At 39.7% G+C, this 18,905-nt stretch overlaps 1 protein-coding gene across 3 annotated transcripts in view; it reads left to right on the top strand.

The window, feature by feature from the left end:
- The window catches only part of arhgap36 (Rho GTPase activating protein 36), a 36,272-nt gene extending 18,737 nt beyond the window's left edge, over positions 1-17,535 (top strand). For all 3 annotated transcript variants that reach the window (XM_026299248.2, XM_026299249.1, XM_026299250.1), the window contains exons 3-12: positions 5,798-5,866; positions 10,605-10,918; positions 12,609-12,825; positions 13,035-13,090; positions 14,420-14,570; positions 14,689-14,837; positions 14,940-15,110; positions 15,323-15,411; positions 15,531-15,757; positions 16,411-17,535. In XM_026299248.2, the coding sequence (XP_026155033.1) occupies positions 5,798-5,866; positions 10,605-10,918; positions 12,609-12,825; positions 13,035-13,090; positions 14,420-14,570; positions 14,689-14,837; positions 14,940-15,110; positions 15,323-15,411; positions 15,531-15,757; positions 16,411-16,724 (1,757 nt within the window). In that variant the 3' untranslated portion in view covers positions 16,725-17,535. The remainder of the gene's footprint in view (positions 1-5,797; positions 5,867-10,604; positions 10,919-12,608; positions 12,826-13,034; positions 13,091-14,419; positions 14,571-14,688; positions 14,838-14,939; positions 15,111-15,322; positions 15,412-15,530; positions 15,758-16,410) is intronic.
- The last annotated feature ends 1,370 nt before the right edge of the window (positions 17,536-18,905 follow it).

Raw genomic sequence — 18,905 nt, 5'->3', positions numbered from 1 at the left:
CCCTTCCCCCTGTCGCCACTACGCTACTCCCTGCTTTGAAATCTTGTTTATGTGTAATCATCTTAACAGTCTGAACTCTGAAGTACTAAGTCCAGCCCAATAAAGGGAGCTAGTTTCACTAATAAACTGTAAGTCTTTCAAACACCTCACAGGCTGCAGGCTGGGGGGGTTCCTCTCGTGTTTATTGGGACTGGAGTTTTGCTGAGGTTAGGTGGATAAGAGTGTGTACAGGCTGATATGAAATAAACACAGCAGACTGTCAAAGTGTGTGTGCGCGTGCGTGTGTGTGTGTGTGAGAGAAAACATGTCTTGCTAAGGTTGTGTGTACATGTTTTACCCTACTATTCTTGGGTGGACATTTTGGGGTTGTGAGGACATTTTGGCTGGTCCTCACAACATCAAATTGTGTGTGTGTGTGTGCGTGTTTCAGTAGCCCTTCTCCTATGAGACCAGTTTTCTCAGACTCAAGTGCTCTCCCATACTGTTGTTCTCTCTCAGGATTATTAACCCTGACCTGATCAACTTTGACCACTTTGCTGATTCGGGCTCAGTTTACACATTGTCTCCAGTAAACAGTGTTCAAGTAAGCTGTAGGTCAGGATTTTGATTTGCAGTGGAATAAAACATACAGATGCTTTGATTATTGGCACACTTAGAACAGTTAGTAAAATACTGATCTCTTAATACTTCATGAAATAATGTGTTCTCAATCTTAAGGTGATTCAGGTTCTTTTGGGAAAGGCAGGTCCTCACAATGTAAAATGTTCTATTCCAGGGTTAAGACCTGGTTTAAGATAACTCCTAAGGGAGTTTGCATATGCATGTGTCCCATATGGCCAACATACGTCCTGTGAGACTCCACTTACAGATAGACCTTTGCTCTTTTCCCACCAGGTCAGAGTTCAGGACTAAACCTTCCTTCCTTCAGGGCAAAGACTCTCCTATATGCAACAAATCCTCTAACCTGAATGAGCATGGAGGTGGTTTCTCCCCACCCTTGTGTGTGACCCAAGGGGGGTACCAGTGGAAAGTTTAGCAGACCTTGGTTGTCATAGTAACAGTAAACCCATGGTTAAGGTTGTGGAAAGGTCTTGGATATTAGAAACATCTATTGGTTTGAATTGCAACCCATCCTTCCATCTGAACTTCCTCTAAATGCCGATTCTTTTTTTTTTTTTTACTCTTTATGCTCCATCACTGAACTTCCTCCTCTGCTCCCATCATAATTACAGCCATTAGAGGGGTCAACTAACTAGGAGACCTGTGTGGTCAGTTTTCACAGGACAGTCTCTCCTAGGGAAAAAATGGAGTGTCACATACTTTCCTTTTATTACTGTGTCTTAAATCAGTGATTGTAAACACCAGTTCCACTTACCCCAACAAAATGCCTTCAGCCCACATAAACTTAGTCACTGAGGAAGGATGTGGCACTTGTAAAAACCTTCCTTTTCTGGCAACAGATGTGGCAAATGTAATTTCCATGCTAATGCCAAACAAAATACGGACAAAAGTAATACCAAATCTAAGTATTCTGTTCCAGCTAATTTCCTGGGCACTTTTCTCACAATTTTCTATAAATTAGTTGGTAATTAGTTTGTTTATGAGACAAAGTGCATATTCTCAAGAAAGATGTAGTCAGAGTGGTAGTTGTAGATGTTTATTCATATTGGCTGAATTACATGCCTACCTGTAGTTTTCATCTGCATTAAGATTTCTGATGTAATTAGGTGAAATGCAGTTTTACCTACATTATCTAAGTCATTTGTATAAAATTGCAAGAAACATTTCCAGGAACTTAGCTTGAAAATAAAGGGGTTAGTTGAGTGTCATACTCTCGGTATCTAAAGCTAATAGACTGTGATGTGAAGGATTTGATTTAATGCTTAATGCTGTGCAGTTTTAGACACAGGACAACTGGTTTGTCCTGGTGGAAGCTGACAAAACACTGGCAAACTGACCTGAACTGTAACGCAGCACAGTTGTTTTGTTCTGGCAGTACAGGACCAGTCATATTCATCCTCCCTGTGAAAACATTTGTCAGTGGTACTAACGTCCTGCCACAACACAAACCGTATTTAATCCCGACAGTGGAACCAGTGAGTACAGCTGGCAGTGTTTGAAGACGCTGATGAGGTAAACCCTCATGTTCTTGGTGCATCACTTTGCAACTCCTACTGGGTGGTCTATGACAGGGCAGTGTGGTCTAGGGGAGCCACATCTAGTTAAAAAGCTTTTCTTTAAAGCATTAAGTTTGAGTTTGAGCTTTGTGGTCTGTATCTGTAGGTGATGCACGCTGCTCCAAATTGACGCCAACATATATTTACTTTTCTACTGTTAAATCAAACTTAGACATTAATGCAGGAACAGTTTCTTCTGTCCAGCTCACAGACAAATACACTCCTGTTAGTAAGTGTGGGAATATTCCTCCTCGGTTTCTCCCCTGGGCTGAAATCTCTCCAGTCCATCCGGTCTGTTGCAGTCTCAGCATTAACAGCGTTTGGTGATCTTTGTCTTCTCTGATTTCAGTTTCTGCTTTTTTCTACTAGGTTTTCCTTCTCCACCTCTGTCTTTAACTTTTTCCCTCTGTACCCTCTTCACACCTTTCTCCATCACAACAATCTGTCTTTCCCTTTCCTTCTTTTTACGTCTTCACTTTTTCTCTGGAGAGGCCTTTTGGCACAGATTCCTCTCTGTTGAATCGGTGAGTTTGAAGAGGCACAGTACTTTATATGCCAGTCTTTACATTTACATAGATGCATGGCCTCATGTACTGGTATCTTAAGTGTCCGGTGTGAGTGTGTGTTTGTTAGTTTTGTTGGCACGGTTCAGTGAATTCTTTGTGAAATGTGTCAGGAGCTGTGAGATAGACTTGCTCTTATTTGGTGTGGTCTGGAGTTCATTCTCATGCCCCATTGTCCGAATTGCTGCTCTACAGGGACTCCAAACTAACTCGCTTTCTCCTTCTTCTGATCTTCTCTTTTTCTGACTTTTCATCTTCCTACTTATATTTCTGCCCTCATTTCCCCCATTTTTGTGCCTTTTGTCTTTTTGTTTCGCCCCTGGAGTAGAATGACATGAAATTAAAAATCACTTGTTTTTCCACAGTGCCCTGGCCAAGGTGTACAGCAGTTACACACTATCATAAAACCAACTGTCAGAATATGACAGTATGTTAGAGTGAAAGAAAATGTAATCAAAAAGACAACACTGCTGATAGAATAATGGAAAATTGCACCCTGGAAACTAGAAGTGGGACCTTAAAGAGAATTTAAGAGAAATCTAAATATAATGAATACATTTCAGTAATAAAACTAATCCAACTGCGTTAAACAGTAAATTTATGGGACCCACATATCCAGATTCTGCAGCCTGAACAAACAGCATGCACAGTCATGCAACTATAATTTTAATTTCATTGACCAGTTTTTACTATTTGTGACATTCACACAACCTTCTGTTAAAACAAATCAGAACCTCCTCGGATCATTAACCATGCAAGTAAAATAACACACAGCATACACCCTCTGCTTCTTAAGCCCCTCGACTATTCTACTTCTGTTTCCACTTTGCTATTTCTGGCAGAGCCACAATTAACATTTTTATCTTGTTTAAAATCCAAGATGTTGTAGCCATGTCAGAGACAAATGTCCTAATGATGTCATGGCAAAAATGAAAAATCTGCAAACTTCTCTACTCCTCCAGTGCCCCCCCCCCCCCCCCCCCCCGTAATTTACTGTTGCTCTCAAAGAGATATGAAAATTATATCAATCTGAAACAGGTCAAACTGGAAACCATTGAGTTTAATCCAGACAACCACAGTGTAACCATTAAAATACAGAACAGTGTCTGGATTGGGTTTAGTCCTGCACCTGTTGTGCGTAGACTAATCTTTAAAGCTTTATTTTGAATCATCCACATGCCCTTTGTCTCGTACTTTACTCACCTGCTGCTCCCCAGAGGTTTTACTGACAAAACTATATTTCCTGTTGTGGCTTAAGGGCTTTTTTTTTTTTTTTTTTTTTTTTTTTAAATGGAAGTAGCCAAACCAACAGCAAAGTGTTGGATTCAGATGGCTGATGGGTAATATTGTTCAATTTGTTATCAGCCAGTGATGCATTTTGCTAAAACTTCCTGCCAACAAGAAACACTGATGTACTACTGCAGGAAAATATCAGTCTATTATAGTTGGAAGCACAGGCTGTTTTCCGCTCTCTATCTGTCCTGCTCTGTCATCCTAGCTCTTTGTGAATGTGCGCTGTGTAATCATACACTGAGCTCATACGTGTACTCACACACACACACACACACACACACACACACACACACAGACTTGTCAGTAAGAGATCAAACTTAGTTGGAGGTGGCGTGTGTGTGAGGGGAGGGGTCACGCATTTTGGAAATAAACTTTAATTTCCTGCAGTCATGGGAATTTGACCCCTTTATCCTGACAGCACACACTCAAGTACATAAACACACACTCACATGGACACCCTTCTCCTTTATCTTGTTTTTTAAAATATTGTTTTGCCTCTGATTTTCTCTTTCGATTACGGGAGACAAAGAAAAGAACTCATAATGTATGTTTCATACTGCACAATTTGCAGTGTAGGGAACTCCACTCTGTCCTTAATAGGGAAAAGACCCAGTGTTGAATTAGTGATTTCTAAACAGCAGCTTTACTCACCCAAACAATGGCTTCTTCCACATAAACCGAGGCAGATGGGGAGGATGTAGAGCTTGTAAATTCAGGACCAGAGTCGGGGAAAAAAAACACGTTGTAAAAACAGACACATGGAGAAGTGGTGCGGCAACAAAGGCCCACTTGCTCATGCAGTAAATATAATTTTGATGGTATCATATTCATTGTAAATCACATATCACAAAGGAGAGTTTATAGTTTATATATTTTTTTTGTCAGCGCTAACGTTACTGTAAGACAGTTGTATTTTTACCTTTGTGCACGTTTTCTTTTTCTGTGTGGAAAACAAAATGCTGCCTCTCATTACTTCCACTGATTTGGTGTTATGATTGTTTCATCCATTTTTCATTGAATAAAGATGATGGTTTATGTTGCACCTTGGTTCTTCTCAAAAGACAGTTTGCTAAGTTACAACAGATGTGGCCCAGTTGTTTTAAGTATAGACTAGCAGGAAAACACAAACCACAGAGGAAGACTTTGACATGCTGGTGAAAGGAACAGAAAATTAGAAAGTGACTTTTAAATTCATGTTTCTTCAGTTTTTCCTTTTATCTTTATTAAAATGATTTCATTTTTTAAAATCCGATGCCATTAATTATACCTACCTTGTACTTTAGCCGTTTCTCGTACACATACACATATAAACGCAGATGTACAAACCACCTCCCTTTGTGTTTTATGCCTGAGGCAGTAAAATTAAGCAAAGGGGCTGTTCAAACAAACATAAAGGGCCTCTTCTATTGAAAGTGTCTGCTCTATTCTTAGGCCTGAGGAAGCAGTACAAGCACTCAGAAGTAAAAGATAAGTGAAAGAGAGGAAAGGGAAAACGGTTGAATTGAAAATGTGTATTTGAGAGAAAGAAGAGATGATTGAGTCTATTAAATTAATTTGGAGCTGAAAATCAGCGTACTTTGTTTCATGTTTCAAGTGTTCGCATAATGTTCACTGGTTTTCCCACCGATATAACTGAATAATTGAAAGACAGACATCCCAGACCAAATAGTACACAGACTTTATTGTTGAGACTAAAGCACACACACATACCAAAGAGCCACTAACCGCTTCATTCATGAGGATCTTTTCTGCTTTGTTTCCCAGAAATACACAAACGGAGAAAGTCTCTGCGCAGGAAGCTTGACTCCTTCTCAAAAGAAAAGAGAGAGCGAGGTGAGTTTATCACACACTGTTTGATGTGGGTAAACACATTGCCATCTCTGGCCATAGCCTTGTCTCTAAACTGTGTTGTTTTTCCATGAATCCTCTGTACGACCTGACACCCACACAATTGTTGACACCACACAATATTATCAACCACAGTGTCCTTTATTTTCACTGAAGCGGCGTCGCCATCACTGACGTCCAGTGGCTTTTACCGCTGATGGTCTTCTGTGCTTGAAATACGGTGTTTATAAAGCACAAGTGGCTCTGGGCTGCAGACTCACTCATGGGGGATTCAGTGACTCAAGCTCATGCTTCATTGTTTCTGCTTCGTTCCTGTGTTGTTGTAACATGAGTAACGAGGGAACACAGACCTCTTCGACAGTCATGCTGAGCCGCCAAAGAAATGCAAAATCAAACTTTTTCAGTAAGCGCATGTTGAGTAATATCCTGTTTTACTGGAAGTGGACAATGTAAACTAATAGTTTATTTACAACATTTGGATTTTTCAAAGGGCTGTAATGTCTGTGTTTGCTCATAGTTTGACGTTTTAAAATCCCATCTTGAAATGACCAATGACTGCAGTTTGATTTGTTCATTACTGGCAAAGAAAAGCTTATACTACATTGTCTCAGCTTAAATTATTAAAGCGACATGTCAATCACATGTTCGCTTTATTGCTTCCAACTAATTTTGATTAACAACAAAATAAAGTTTCCTCAATGTCCCAAAGGCCTTTGCAGTTAGTTGTAGTATAATAAAGCTGCCATGTGTAGTAGTAGTTGGATTATTGTTTGCATGTTAATCATGTTTCCTTTATCAGAGTTAATTTTTGCTCTTGTGGTGTCTGTTTGCTTTGCTCTACATTTCAGCTCCCTCCTTTCTTTACCTCCCTGCTCCTCTTCTCTCTGTAAGCCATGTGACCCCCATCCTCTCATAAAGAGATGTTCTCTATTCTCAGGTGATTATCACCACAGGGCAAGATACGAGCCAAAACACACAGCACACACATTCCCAGGATGTCTCTGCAGCTCTGTAAATCCTGCAGCCTGTTACACAGGGACTTAGCTGAAGCTAACCCTGCTAATGAAAACACAGAACATTGGCACCTGGCAGTGGTCCTGCTGGCTCTGCTCCCCTACTACTGACTGTGTGGCCTTTAGGGGGCAGTGATGTTTTTATGGACTGGCTTAAAACAAAGTAGATCATACAACATATGATCATGTCTAAAGTTATTATAAATGTTTGAGGCAAAAAGCTTTCCACCATCCTCCTCCCGGCTGCATTGCTGATCTCACAACAAATGAAAAATCAGTGTGGTCTTTTTTGTCTTACTGTTCTCAACACAGTGAATCTTACATTTGGAAAAGGCACGAGGCTTTCAGAGGGTCTCTCCTTGAACGTACTCATTCAGTTATATACAGAAAAATGACAGGAGTTTTGTAAAGAACTAAGCTTGCTTGCTTTGTCGGTCATTATTTTCGGGAGGAAATGAAGTAGAGGTTTACTAAGCTCCCTATAATTTCCTTCTGTTCTTGCAAATGTTTGACGAGGGTTTAAACAGAGGCCACCAGTTTTTTAATTCACGGAGCCTTGAAGGACCAATATTCTCATCTAGCTGCTGATTTGGGGAAAGAGAAAATAGAAGTGAGTCCTGAACAGCATCTAAATATATCCCCTTTAGTCTCACAGTAACAGACAATGACCTGAGGACCAAAAATACTAAAAAAGGAAAGCAGTGAAATTCCCAAACAATAAGGCTCTAACCAGACACAAACGGCTGTCTTCCTGCCTGAGTGTTTGTCTTACCATTAACTCAGAAACTGTCCAGAGATGTCATCAGTCAAAGGGTGACAGCGAAATGAAGACATTGTTGGCTGGTACATGTGAGGGGAAAAATTCACAGTAGTCAGGAGGATGGTGATGTTGTTTTGGAGATATATGCATGCCTCAGGATAGTAGCCTCAGTTTTAGAAATACTAAATACTTGTTAGTACAGAAGTCAATGAGATATTAAATGACTGATAACTGATTACATCAATAATTAGTTTTGTAAGTAATTTAAAAAATTATCATAATACACAGACAGCACATTTGACCTGTTTTATGGCTTTATACAGCTAACCCCAGGAATTTTTTGCAGCCAAAAATTTACTTAAAAGTGCCATATGTGAAAGATAGAGTGACATCTAGTGGTTAGATTGCAAAATTTGTCTGTTTGTCCTTTCTGGGATACTGTAGAAACATGGCACCCGCTCCCTATTTAGATAAAAAAAAAAAAAAAAACTTATTCTGAGATTAAGAAAATGCAATGGTTGGTATTTTCTAGTGATTACACACAAATAGCAACATATTTATAAATACTATATTCTTATTTCTTCTAATAGAGCACTCTAAAGATTAGACATCGTGCCTTTTAAGGGTAAAATGTTCCATCCTTTAGATCAAAATCAGAGAAATTAATGAATAATAAAAAAGAACAAATAGAAAGGAGGTCTATAAAGTAATAGAGTAATTTAATCACTTAAGGTACATCACATAGATGTGGTTATATATGTATTTATTTGTCCTGTAAATAGAGGAAAACTTTTAAAATTAACTCTGCAGCAGTAAAACCACAGATGTTTAAAGGTTAACTTGACTGTTCGAACACTTCCAGGCTGCCACATCCAGCGGTTTTACTGTTTACTTTAAACATGCACACACCTCCAGTACAAGCAGCTAAGCACTGTTCTTGCTTCAGTACTAAGTGCTGAATGTACGCACCCAAAATAAGATGGAAAAATGGCAAAGAGCCGCTGATGTTGATAAGAGGTAATTGTGGACATCATGGCTATTGAGTCACCCAGAAGGGAACATTTTTGGCACAAAAAGCAAACATTTCTTCTGTTACAGCACACACAGAAACAATTACAACGCTGCTCAGATTCTTATCATAACAGCTCACAACAAATGTCAGAATAGATTGGCATGAAAAATATGTAGATGTGCCCCAAATATGGTCAGCCAGTTTGATATTTGACTAACTTTTAGCACATTTCCTCTGCAGGAACTTTTCCGCAGGACCAAGAACCTTCTTAATAACTTTACCTGTGCCTTGACCAAAGATGTTTAATCATGCATCCTGGTGCATGGGGGTGTAGTATGTTATAGTACAGTACAGTATCGTTACCTATTAGTACTAAAGCAAAGGGTAGACATTGACTGACTTTTCTAAAGATAAAGAAACCGGTATGTGCAAGATGAACCTTGGTCTCACAAGTCACAGAAATAAATGATCCCAAAACATAAATAAGACACAAGCCTTCTCACCTCTACATGCATCAGAGTTGTGCCACAATAAATGCAAAGAACAACATGTTGACTATGTGCTGCTTTATTTTCTGATCAACAATACTGTTGATTTTTAAGACTCAGCTCATAGTTCCTCAAATGCTGTGAAATGTGCAAACAGGGCTAGTCAATGCTAACTGGGAGTTGGCCAACGAAGCACCTGTCAAGGAGCTTATGTGTGTTCCTGACGCCTGATGGAGGCACACGTGGATGAGGCCAGGTCAGATCAGCCCTCACCAATTTAAACCCAGAAATGGCAAACTGGGTGGAGAGCAGATGTATTAGGAAAGAGAAACAGAAATACATTGTTAAAATAATTTCAGTGACCTCCGTTTCTTTTTTTTTTTTTTTAATTTTTTTTAAAAATTTTCCCCCAATCAGTTCCTTATCAACTCAGGATCATGGTGTCACTGCAACACACAGTTTTACAGCCACCTTCACAATTTATCACTACACAAGTAGATTTTTCTAAATGTCAAGTTAACCAATAAAGCAAATTCATTTGGTTGTGAGACGGGCAGTACCTATTTTTTAGTACTTCTTCATAAATCTATATTATATAATAGTTTCTGGTGCAACTGGCAGTAAAGAGATGGACTCATGCTGTTTTGAAAAATCAGTACATAATCTGAGGGAGATTTTGGAGTATTGTGATAATGAATTAGTAATAGGTAATTGCAGCATAGTGATGAATTTGAACTGAGCATTGTTTTTGTTGTTGTTCTTAATGCCCTTAATTCACCTATCCAATGGGATTTAAATTAGGTGTTGTGCCAGATCAGTGTGTGTGTGTGCATATGTGTGTGCTCAACTGTTTTGGTCATGTGATGCAACAGCGCACAGGATTTGCAAGTTTAGCTGAGGTGCTGACCATGCGACGCAGTGACCGTGCTCATGCTGCAGTAAGCCTGTGTCAGTCTGAGTGTGATGTCTGGTCTGTGGCTGCTCTAAAAGGATTCCCTGTTTATCCCTCTCTTACCTGCTCTCTCCCTCCTTTCTGTCTATTCTTACACGCTGTAATCTCAGCGTGAAGGGCCGTGCTGTCGCATTTGACTTGGAAATTTATTTCTTATCCCATCAAATGTGGAATAAAAGCTGTAAAGCTCACTGCTTGTCGTCTAAGCCTTCATCACATGACGATGGCCTAGTTTAAACTATATTTTGTATTTATAGTTTCACTTTGGCCTTCATTTATTTCTGTTTTGGCAACAAAGACAAAAAAGGGTCTCACCCTGAAGATCAGATCATATCAGGGTCAAACAGACTTCTAGTTTAGTTTAGTTTGGTGCTTCAGGGCTTCTGTCTAACTTTATTCCCTCACAGCTGCTGTTCTAGTTGATTTTATAGCTAATTAGAAAACCTAAAATAACTTGAGTGTTGTTTTTTTTCCCTCTTCTATGTCCTTTTCCCTCAGAATCAGCCCCCAAGGCTTTCGGCATCCCCCTCTCCCAGGTCATCGCAAACGACCGGGCCTACAAGCGGCAGCAGGACGCCCTGAAAGAGAGCAGGCGTGACTGTTTGGACCTGGAGGCCAGCATCCTGCGCTTCCGGGCCGAGAAGCGACAGTTCTTTAATGGCAACAAGCCGCTGGTCGGCTCCTCGTCGCTCGCAGGAGGAGGTCCTGGCTCACCTTCAATGAACTCAGTGGCCCCGGCGCCCATTTGTGAGAACCAGAACAAACCGCTGTCACCCACATTTCTAGATAACACCGGCCGAGGACAGAGAAGGGTGAGATGCCAACTTTTTTATGAACAGGCAGTCTGTGTGTGTGCGTGTGTGTGTGTGTGTGTGTGTGCGTGTCCATGAAGAGGCTCCACATTGAATCTTCTGTTTGTTGAACCTTCTCCATGTGAGGCCCTCACACCCCGTCATCCTCTGATGGAGACAGTTGTTAGTTTAAGCCTGTAAAGAGCATCATTACACCCACAGAACACAGTAATTAAACCTGAGCTAGTTATAAAGTAGAGCTCATACGTCACTGAGATAAAGACTGCACACACTATCCTGCCTGAATGGAAACATGGATATATGGAAGAAAACAGACAAAACAGCATTTCTTTCAATTAATACACAGGTTAAATGTCATTCTTCTGAACAGCCTGAAGCCTAATAATATTTAATTTACATGTGGAAACACTTCAAAAATCCTAATTTTATCTTCTTCACTTTTAAGGTTTCATTTTAATTTTAGTTCCTCAAATAAAATAGTTTTTTTACTGATTAGTGTTCCAATTTTGATTGAAATTTCTTTTAAACATTCATTTGCAAACTGTGATAACAAGCTCCATTATCGTTTTATTTGATATTGCGTAATTGTTAAAGAGCCTCTGACTTGGTTGGCTTGTAGAAAGAGTGAGAAAGGGGAGTCTCGCCCTCTTACAGCTGTCTGGACTGCAGCAGATCCCTGTTTACATATCTGACAACACACACACACACGGCTGGAGATCTTCAGACTGACAGATGAGGCAGCAGCAAGTCTGGTGGTGTTGTCACTGTCATTTCCCAAGCAGTGACAGGGTCGGAGCAAAGGCTCAAATTAATGGTTGGAATAAGATAAACAATGCAGGACAAAGGCATCGAGAGGAAGAAAATGCTGTTGGATGTTTTAAATTATAGGTTTTTTTTCCAGTAAAATGAGGTGGGAGTATCCAGACCTCCTCCTCTTTATGACTGTGATGCCCATTCCACAGAATTATTCTAATCGGGTTCATGTATGAAAAGTGACTAAATTGTTGTGTGTGATGCTGACATGTCTTCAAATATCCTGTTTTGTCTTATTAACAGTGCAAGAACCAAAATATTGATTTTACTATGATATATAATAAACAAAAGCAGGAGCCACACATGTGGACTGTGAGCGTTCTGCGTTGCATGGTTGCTTTTAGAAATTCCTCAGACACTTGAAATTCCTATTCCCAGGTCATCGACAAGTGATTTACATTTCTGTGGTATTTGTTGTCCTCTCCCCAAATACTTCTTGGATGATAATGTCAGCATGTTTGCTGTTAGAGCTCCTCTTTGTGTTTTTCTCCTCTTTCTCTCAGCCCTGATAGAATATATAAAGTATCTAACTATTGTATGGATTTGTCTTTCTGTCCTATGGTTTTGTGAAACTGCCAGGTTCAGGTCCTGTGGGAAAATCCTCCAGTAGATTATTAATGGTTGAATTCCTTAAGATTTTTAAGTGGCTTAAGATTTTTGTGTACTTCGTTTGGTGCTAAATGTTTTTTACTCTCGAATATCCGACCTCAGCTTTATGTTTTTTTAATTTATTCAGCTTTTTTCTTATATAAAATTATATACAACAATAATACCTAATAGGGAGTGTAATACATTGTACTTTGAAGTATCTGGATAAAAAACAAGCACATAGAGAACACTGCATTTTGTTATATTGTCTTCTCTCTCCCACATGCAGGGTGGTTTGTCAGTCGACTCCATCTCTGACCTCGTGGAGAGTCAGTCTCGTCTGCTCGAGGCCCTGCAGCTCTCCCACCCGGCTGAGCTGGAGCTGAAGAAGTCACCAGGCGGCGGCTCGGCGGATGGAAGGACTCAGACCAAGCTCAGCCTCAACCCCATCTACAGACAGGTGCCTCGCGTGCTGGAGAGATGCTGCAGTCATATTGAGACCCACGGTGAGCCACAGGTTTGGTTTCACTTGTGTGTCCACACGTCTAGCAATGCTTTCAACAGCTGCAGATGAAGAGCTCTGGGTTTAAGTTGTACATTAGTCTGCACAATTTCAGTTTCCAGAATAATTTCTTAGTCTTAATACAAATACGCATAAATAAGAGTTGAGGCTGGTGCTGTTGAAATTATATGGTGCAACATCCTGTGTCCTCAGGTCTACAGACTGTTGGCATTTTCCGAGTTGGAAGCTCTAAGAAGAGAGTACGACAGGTGAGGACGCTACTTTTCATACCGTACTAGGGCACATTTCTCATAACACAGTATACCAAGGCAGGCATATTATACTAATGTGTGTTTTGCATTGCAGAGAATACTATGTTTTGCATGAATTTTGTCATAACATACTGTGGCCTAATTTTCAAACTATATTATGCTAAAGCATTTTTTTTCCACCATAATATTCTTAGGGGTAACTTTCATGTTATACATAATAGTCAGAATAATTTTCATGCCATAAAGCAGTAATTCATAAACTTCACACCTTAGTTTACTAAGGTGTAACTTTCATGCCTTAATGTACTAAGGCATAAATTTGATACCATAATAAACAAAGGCTGAATTTTCATGAGGTGTACTTATGCCATAATGTAGTATGACATGAATTTGATACTATAGTAATCTAAGGCATAAGTTTCATGCCATACTATTCTGTTTACTTTTTTAAAAAGCCTTTTTTATGTTTGACAACATAATATGCTATGGACTATTTTTCAGCACTTATATTTTGGCTTTTTTTGATGACATATCACACTGGTCTACAAATTTTGGGAAATTATCAACCACTGAGATAAAATGTGCTAATTCTTGCACATTTTGATGAGATAAACAGATGATAAAGGTGCTGGTTGGCTAAGGATTTCAAGATATTTCACAATAAAGATTTATATACTGATGATCATGATGCCTCGTAACTTCTCAACAAAGTCTGGTAGAAGCTACACAGAAACTGTATCTTGGAAACTGGAGTCAGTGAACACTCAAAACCTCATTTTCCTTTATTAGTGACCCAATTCTGGTAGACCACTGTTATACTAAAGTCTGTTTTTGAAGACAGGCTCTACTGAGCTATATAATATACTATATATCACATGCTATATTATATATACATACCAAAAATATGACATATAACCCACACACACAGATACAAAGCACATTTCCAGCATTTAAAAAATACAACAGCTCTATATTATCTTTTATACAAAGCTTCATGTACAGTGTGCTCTGATTCACTTTCTTGTGTTTCCTGTCTGTTTCCTCTGAAGGCTGGAATTTAAAAATAATCTTTGTTGGAAACTGTGATGATGTGTGAAATCCGTTTTTGTTTTGTTTTGTTTTGTTTTTTTAAGTGTTGCTCACTGGGGAATAGTGACATTTATTTGACTCCAGCCTCTGTGTGTGTGTGTGTGTGTGTGTGTGTGTGTGTGTGTGTGTGTGTGTGTGTGTGTGTGTGTGTGTGTGTGTGTGTGTGTGTGTGTGTGTGTGTGTGTGTGTGTGTGTGTGTGTGGGCTATTTCTGTAATCGTGTGTCTGTCCTCCTCAGCTGCGGGATGACTTCGACATGGGGATCGATGTCCAGCTGGATGAGGAGCACAGCGTCCACGATGTGGCGGCGCTGCTCAAAGAGTTTCTGAGGGACATACCTGACCCTCTGCTGCCCAGAGAGCTCTATCCTGCCTTCTTACATGCCAATCGTACGCAGACACATACCACACTGTACACATCTTTAGGACAGAATCTATTTATCCATCCATCCAACCTGTGTGGTACAAATTAAACTTGTAAATTCTTTCTTCCCTTTGTTTGCTGCAGTGCTGAGGGGAGCAGATCAGCTCCAGTACCTCCAGCACCTCCTCTACCTGCTCCCTCCTTGTAACTGTGACACCCTGCTGCGACTCCTGACCCTGTTACACACCGTGCAGAGCTTCGCCCAGGACAGCATAGGGACCAACGACGAGGAGGTATATCACTGGTTAATTAGAATATGCATTTTTTTTTAAATCCCTTCAAAAAGTCAACTTTAATATTTTCTTTCTTTATCTCATCCTTCACCAACTTTTCAGATCCCAGGGAACAAGATGACATCTGCTAACCTGGCGGTGATCTTTGGGCCCAACCTCCTGCAGAGGGAACGAGGAGGTGATGTGAGTCCTCACGCAATGGGCATTGAGGACAGCACAGCAATCATCAACGTAACCCTGGTGCTCATACAGAACTACAAGAGGCTCTTTACGGTACAAATATTTTTGAGACTTAAAGTTGCAAAAAAAAGTATGTGAAACCTTTGGAATTACTTGGATTTGTATATGAACTGGTTATGAAATGTGAGAAGTTAGAGACACAATGTGCTTAAATTGAGGCAACTCTGATGAACCATCCAGCCTGAAATAATAGAAACTTTGGTTAGTTTTATTTTTGAGCTAAGGAATTTGGACTGTCCCTCCAGGTATCTGCAGACCTGCAGCAGGAGGTCCTGATGAGTCTCATCCAGACTGATCCGGATGTCATCGATTACCTGCTCCGTAGGAAACTCAGGTAACCATGACAACCAACTCTGTCAATGCACCAAATGTGTACTACCTTGTTGTTGCTTTGTCAGTAATGAGGCGAAAATATTTAAAAAAAATTTTTTTTTTTTTTTTGGTCCCTTGTAGCGGCAGCCACTTGCGAGTGGACAGCAGCAGTGATTCAGGGGGTCGTCGGGATACAGGGGCATCTCTTGACTCTGTGGGGGCCTCAAGTGGGAGTCTGTCTCCACTAGAGCCCCCCTCCCCTCTCTTCCCACCTGATGGTAGCGGCGGTGAGGGCAGCCTGACCAGCGAGGTCTTCCTCAATGTGCTCAAACTGAACCAGAACAGGAAGCGGCAGGAGACAAGATACGGTATGTATTTGTTGGACTCAGTACAAGTGTTTCAACAAGAAACATCTTTACTACATTAGTTCTTAGACAGATTTGGAGGGAAATTTCTTGGACTGAATTACAGCTCTGACTAGTTACTGGCAATGTCAAGATAGCTTTTAGTTGTTTTCAGAAAGATTCAGTCAAAAACAGTAACAAGTAGCTGTAAATAAGTTTTTATTTTTAGGGAGAAAAAACTCCAACGAAAAGATTGTTGGTATTAACTACACATCTTCTTGACCAAGTTCCTGTTTGTGTAATGTATTGAAGTATAGTATATATTTGTTTCAACACACATGCCGGAGAGTCTTTAAAATGTTATTTGCACTATATGTGGAGTGAAACTGATTTTAATTCCTCACTAAATATATATCATGGATCAAGTCTTTGCAGGATTTTTAAATTAGTGTTGTAAGTGGAATGAAAAATGTGGCAACAGCACCCCCTGGTGGTGACAGTTGTTTCCTTGGTCTTAAATCCACTTTAGGAAAGAGAAGGAAACTAACAAAGGTTTAAATATTTAGGTTCATAAAAATCCTGTCATCCGTGCAAAAATAAGTGGGAAAAGAAAACTGATGTTAAGACAACATGACATTAAATAGAGCACTTTCCTGTCCTCCGTCTCGTTCCTCCAGGTGAGGCCCCTTCAGGTAAATCCATCCGCCACATACGCCAGTTTCACTCCCACCACAATCTGCTCAGCCTTTCCCAGACCTCCAGCTCCAGGCTCCACGGTCACGACCCCGACACACAGGACCGCAGGGGCCCACTGGGTTCAGCGCTGAGCTTCACTCTGGCCAGCAGTGGCAGCTGCTCGAGCCTGAGCGGGTCGACCGATAGCAGCATCTGGGTGAAACAGACACCACAAGAGGAGGGCAAACCGTCGCATGCTGCGAACTTCTGGGACTTCTTCACTGGAAAGGGGTCAGGCTCAGAGACAATGGTATGATAAAGGGTGAGAAGAAGAGAAACATGAAGGGAAACTGTCACTGTTGTCAGAGGTCAGACATACCCAGAAAAGTGGCTGCAGTTTCTGTTACATTTACAGAAACACCTGTTGATTTTACTAATCAAAGGTTAAGTGTACTTCTAGGATTGGAAACATTCAAAAATTACTTTTCGGTGGCTCCTTCTCATAGTGTGTCAGTGATATCCCCTGTTCTGACTTTAAGGAAACATGTTGTTGGAGATTTTCTTTAAAGTTGAAATTTCCCACTTTTTCGGCCTTGGAATGCAGCATGCATATGAATGTATAGCTGGGAAACCAAACACAAGAAGAAACCAACAAATGAAGGAAGAAATCTCAGATAAATACTCCAAAACCTTTTTTTTTTTTTTTTTTAAATATTATTTGGACTGATGGTGAAGAGGAAATCTTTTTAAGCACAGCTCGCTTGGACAAACAAGGACATGTGAAGAAAAAGAAAACAAATCTGTTTTTATGAGATTATCTGGAAAAAAGATGCAGTAATATTTGACGTGTATATAATTTGTAAATGTATTCATTATGTTACACACACAACCCTTATCTTTACTACCTAGAATAGCATATCTAACCGTAGCTGCATGGGCTCTACTAACCATTTATCTAAAATGATGCCAGCTTCCTGTTTTGTCCATTTGTCTGTAGCCTGCATTAAGCCACATTCACTGTAAATGTAACTACAGTCCAGCTATCCAACGTTCAAGTAGATTGACTGCAAGAATTCAAAACATCTGATGACATCTCCAAAAAAAAATAAACATATAAGAAATATAAATTTGACTGTGTGGAATAAAATGTGATTTACAGGTTGAAAACACGAGTAAATTAAAGCATTTTTAAACAAAAGCTTTAATAGTCTACATGACATAAAAACTATATTATTATATATACACATGCAGGTGAAATTGCTTTCTCCCATAAATTTACAGCTATTTTAACCAGACGTCTTCTGAGCTGCAAATCTCAGTGCATCTCTAAGTGAAAATGCCTGTCACTGTACAAAACTATATTTTCAGCCTGAAATGTTTACACAAATTATGTTCTCCAAATCAAACCAGAAAAAGGGGGCTGCATTTCATTTCTGTAGTTTAAGGAGCTCTGAAACAGGGTACAGCATACTCACTCTAGAAGTATGGACTCTGGGAGATCAAGTCTCTGAAATTGAACGCAGCTGTTATAATGAAAACAACATTTTTAACTTGGCTGTACACACAGTGCTGCCTTTAATATGGTGACTTGGTAATTTGATTGATAACTTAATGTTGGTTTTAATGTCCTTACTTCCCATTACTCACTGGTGTATGTTGTTTCAAAATCACTTTGATGACTAGATTTCATTGTGAGGAAACATCTGAAATGCTGTTGGGATGATGGTTACACAGTGTGTTACCCAGATGCCTGAAAATCCTTTCAACCAGTTTATACATTTTGTTTTAATTTTGTGACATTTACAGGAACTATACGCAGAATTTAACGCTTTATAAAAAGTTCAGTACTAAACAAAAAATGCACCTTGGAAAGCTAAGTCTGGACTTCTGAACAAGATCCAGTCTCTTCCAGCAGTTAGAAATCAATATCGACTGAGTTATGACCACAGGAATGTAGAAATTTAGCTTTGAGTGTTTACCTGCTTTTAGCCACAGGAGGGCGACATTAACCAGATTATTCCAATTTATGGTCTTTTAAATAGGACGTGAACTGATCAATTCAGTTATCTGCAACTATAAATTTGACGTACAGTAAAAAATACAGTATCGTTCATGTCTTTACAAGGTGTTTTCAAGTATATTGTCACATAACTTGCCTTTTTAACAGGAAATGAATTTTAAGATTGGAAACTGCATCAGAAAGAGTCCCACCTCATCTACAGGTGAGTTCACATTTCTGATTTGACTTTAAGGTGTAGTTTTTTTTTTGTTTTTTTTTGTTTTTGGCACATCACCCCTCAAAATTATGACTTGAAGCCCTCATCAGTTTATGGACCAACCAGTTTGAACAACGTGATTTTTCCAAGAAAGCAAAACTTGCTTATCTTGTGGGACCTCACACTTATCTTGGGGTCCATACTTAAAGCTTGGGAACCGCTGACTTAACGAATCCATACTTTTTTAAATATATTTTTAAAAACCTTTTCAGCTAACTGAA

The sequence above is a fragment of the Mastacembelus armatus genome, chromosome 18 (genome assembly GCF_900324485.2).
Source record: "Mastacembelus armatus chromosome 18, fMasArm1.2, whole genome shotgun sequence".
In the NCBI taxonomy this organism is placed as follows: domain Eukaryota; kingdom Metazoa; phylum Chordata; class Actinopteri; order Synbranchiformes; family Mastacembelidae; genus Mastacembelus; species Mastacembelus armatus.
This window is presented reverse-complemented; position numbering and strand designations above follow the sequence as displayed.